The sequence below is a fragment of the Triticum aestivum genome, chromosome 3D, assembly GCF_018294505.1.
Source record: "Triticum aestivum cultivar Chinese Spring chromosome 3D, IWGSC CS RefSeq v2.1, whole genome shotgun sequence".
NCBI classification, from domain to species: Eukaryota; Viridiplantae; Streptophyta; class Magnoliopsida; order Poales; family Poaceae; genus Triticum; species Triticum aestivum.
The window spans coordinates 64,205,588-64,209,858 of NC_057802.1; the positions used below are offsets into that span (position 1 = coordinate 64,205,588).

Genomic DNA, 4,271 nt, shown 5'->3' on the forward strand with positions numbered 1-4,271 from the left:
CTCATATTTCAACACTATCATCCAAACAGGCCCTTGGACACCCACGCCTTGCCAAAATATTGGCCACGAATTGAACTAAGACTGCTGTGAGGGTGCGAGCGCACCAATTTTTAGGCCTCCATCCAAATGAGCGCCCAAGCCGGTTCAACGGCCAAAATTTTGGCAGGTCGTCTCAGGGCAGTGATCCAAACAGCCCCAAGTCCTACGGCTTGCATCCATGAAGCCAAGGCGAGTGACAACAAAAACTGGCAGTCCTCCCATCCCTGACTGTAACGATGACTTCCGCGTAAAATGATCCATGTCCTGATCGTCACAGGCAGTGTCAAAGACTCAAAGCCTACCCAGGCCCTTCCAAGCAAAACCAGGGCCACCGTAAGCGCAATGTGGTACTTCTCAAATTGCTCCTGCCCGAATTATATTTTGTAGTAAGACATAAAATTGTCTCATCAGAATTATTATGTGGATTTTGCAACAGAAAACATTTGATACAGCAATCATCATCAACACATTTTCATCCATTGCAGGGTATCACTGGTAAGAGTAAAAACTAGATGCTCGGCAAAAATATGACAACTTTTAAAGATTACATATAAGCCCCATGACATATACTATGAAGCAATTCCAACATAACGAGGAACCTCCACTTGTTCAAACATATCCGGATGTGCGCTAATTATTCATGGGGTATGCGGTAGCACATTTCAGTAGGCATAAGCCCAGTTGGCCCAGACTAGGACTCTTGGGTTCAGAAGCCCTGCTCAAGAAGGTAATCACCGAGCCTCTCCACCACCATGTTGCATTGTCCAGGAGTCATTGGTTCCTCGTAAATTCCAATGATGATGGCCAGACTCGTCTTCTTGATTGTAACCCCTCCTGACCCCTGCAGAGAAAGCACCATTGATGAGATAAAGGATGCAAAATGTTCGACATTAGGGAATAGCCCGTACTAACACATCTTACTTTGAAGTGAACTTGTCAACTTTCTTGTGCGGAAATACTACTGCATTAATTTAGTTTCAGAAAAAATAGAAGTGTGATCTGTCAACTTCCAGTAAAATTTGGGGTTGATCATATAAGCTGAAATACTGACTGTCACCAGAGGGGAACTGTAGAACATCCTACAAATACATGATTTTTAAGATGCTAAAACTATTAACAGAAGAAATGATCTTTTATCATCACTAAAGTACCAAGGCAGAGAGAATCTGAGACTATTCAATGCATACATAATTTGTTTGTGACCCAACTTAAACTGAATGAAGATTTTTGCTATCCAAAGTCAGGGACTTCTGCATGCTTGTAACCCACTTCTCAACCATAGGTGTGACCGTGTGAGGTTCATGATGATAACATTTTTCTTTTGTGCAATCTAGGCAGTGTGCCTTGTGTAATAGTGAAGGCATTCCTAATATATTGTGCACACGGTAATTTTTCAGTTTCCCTCTAGTGCCTGGTGACCAGTAGAGCTGCTATTTTAGTCAGCATTATTATTGACACAAGTATGAAAACCTTGCTTGTAACTTGTAAGCAACAGAATGATAGATTGAAGCTTTTGAAGTTGCAAGAGAGTATGCCAAACTCAATATTTTCTGACTAGTAAAGAGTTGTCACTGAATATCAGAGATGTTTTAACTGTCTGAAAAATGTAGCAGGTGGCGGTGAGTTTTACTTGCATTTCAACTTCTTTTTCTCAACCCTTTACAACAGAGTGGCTATTTTGTGCAAAAAAAAAACAAATGTATATATAACATGCTTCCTACATAACATCCAGTCATCATGTTTTATTTGAAAGGCAGAGTGATATTGTTATAGCTTTGTTGTTAATCGGAAAGCATGATGCAATTGTATTCCGTTACACAGTGGATAAGATAGATTTCAAGTTAACTTTCTCTCCAAAGAAATCAGATTTTCCCTGAGTGTCCAGCTCCTGGGTGGCTTGCTCAACATTTTATATGGTACAAGAAGGATTCGTACGAACGATGTGACCATACAGCTACAGAAGCTAACTCATCCAGCTAGTAATTCCTTTGCCCAGGAGAGCCAAGACCAAAGACTAAGACCAAGGATTCGTATGAACAATTTGACCATACGGCTACAGAAGACCAGTTTCTGATTCATAAGTATTTAAGACATGATTACAGTCCATGTTCCGATGTTAATTCCTTATTTTTGCATGCATTATAAGCCGATATAATGAAGTCTGCTCTCCTGCTTTCGAAGAAACTTTGTAACACCATGGTTTCGTTAAAGGAGTCTAGTGGTAGAAAATGGAATGCCAGGTCCTAACCTTTTTGCCCCGAATGACAGCCCCAGGTTCACCTTGAATAACCATGTACTTTGTACCACCAAGGAATAATCCAGTTGGTGCCAAAGAGCCTGGTTCATCGAAGTCATTTATTACCGCAGTAATTTCTTCAGGTTTGACCTGTGGAATGTAGAAACACACTGATCATAAGTCATGAGAAGGCTGCAATATAATCTTCCCAAGCGGGAAAAAGGAATGCTGCAAGATAAAGAGAGCAAAGGTTTGCAAACTGAGCATACAAACTCATGGATTTACAAAAAAGCGTACGGAAGATACAAACTAATGGTGCCACAAAAAAAGCATACTGAGCAGTGGATCTTCTTGAAATTACGAAGCCACGGTGTAATACAGTTCGAAATAGAAATTAGCACAAACAAACTTTATGCTCCCTTCAATCTGACGATTCAAGCCATGTCTCTAGAAGAATTACTTCTACCACTAATTTGACAGTACTTTTTATTTTGGTAATTATGTGTTTAAGGCTAGCCGGAAAATAAACTTTTGGTCTGTATGGCCACATAGATATCACCGGGCAATGTGCTTCTATCTATTCATAGTTTCAGATGCTTACATATAACAAAATTCTCAACAGAAGTAAGCACATCTGTACTTGAAACCTAGCCCCCAAGGAGCCGCGTTAACCACAGGAGGTAGAACCAACCACCTACATTGGTACTTTGTAATACACCCTAGATTACGATTGCGACAAGCAAGTAAAAGTCGATTCCCCAGCGGATCAGGCCGCAGTAACCCAGACAAGCGAGATCTTAGCCAAGTCAAACATAGTTTGACCAGGTAAATAGACTAAGTAAAACAAAACATGGAGTATCAATGGGAGCCGGGCGGGTGGATAATCTAAAGGGGGGAGAAGGAGGACCTCGGGGAAGGGCTCGGACTGCGCCCAGACGGCGCCGTCGTGGCCGAGGATGGCGGCGGCGGTGAGGCGCTGGCCGTCGATGTCGCAGAGCAGCTGCTCGTCAACGTACGTCTGCCACGACATCCTCCTCCCTCCTCGCTCGCTCGCTCGCCTGCTCGCGGGATCTTTTCTTTTTTTTGCCTCTCTCTCCCGAGATTTTTGCAGTGGCAGGCAGGTTGCTGCTGCTGGTTTTCTCCTGCGAGTCGCGTACTTATGCGACGTGTGTGTCTACACCTTGGCACGACTCCTCCGTCCAATGTGGGAATCCATTCATTCGTTCCCTGGCGACAACGAAGCGGAATTGTTTCCCTTCCAAAAATAATTGTATTTGTATGTACGATTCGATGCTTCTTCCCTGGAGTGGACGGCCTCAGCCAGCGCTACCTGGCCTCACGTCGATCGGCATTAGTGATGTTATACAGTGCTATTTTAGTGTTTATTGGCGTCACCTTTGGCCAAGATATGATCCACTTTTGCGTCGCATCAGATCTTCGTCGAGCCTGTCTGATGCTCGAACCGGCTTGGCTTGTGGTGTGTTCGACGTGTGGTGCCTGGCACGACTCCTTTCTGGAAGGGACAAGGCGTAGAAGCTTCGGTCTGGAGTTTATTGCTTCCCCTTAAATCACCAGTCGTGCAACCTTTGCTGCTGTGAGAAAGCAATCCTATTTACGGATATTCTTTACGGACTAGTAGATCGACATATCCTCTCCCCCTCCCCCTCTCTTCAACCTGAAAAGAGATATGACTATAGGGAACCGACGATTCTCTCTTCTTAAAATAATCCCGTAAGTCCGATCCATTAGAAATTTTTCGTATGTGTAACTCTGCTCGCTATGAAATGAGTAATGCTAGGCACACAAGGAGTGTACGGGGGATTTACTGAATGGATAGGGATGAGTGAAACAAATCAGAAACAGAAGCTCAAAATATGTGAGTGTGTAGAAGGGCATCCACAACGCTCGTCCCCCAAACGGACATGGTATCCATCCACAGACAGTGATGCGGGAGCCGACAATTCAACCATGCCCGCATCCATTTCAAAACAAATTT

At 43.5% G+C, this 4,271-nt stretch overlaps 1 protein-coding gene across 1 annotated transcript; it reads right to left on the minus strand.

Moving 5' to 3' along the window:
- Positions 1-497: 497 nt before the first annotated feature.
- LOC123077435 (profilin) lies at positions 498-3,467 on the minus strand. Its single transcript, XM_044499716.1, has 3 exons — positions 3,183-3,467; positions 2,288-2,425; positions 498-880 (listed from the first exon to the last, which is right to left on the minus strand). The coding sequence occupies exons 1-3, from the start codon at positions 3,303-3,305 to the stop codon at positions 746-748; spliced, it is 396 nt and encodes a 131-aa protein (XP_044355651.1). The 5' UTR covers positions 3,306-3,467; the 3' UTR covers positions 498-745.
- Positions 3,468-4,271: the final 804 nt, after the last annotated feature.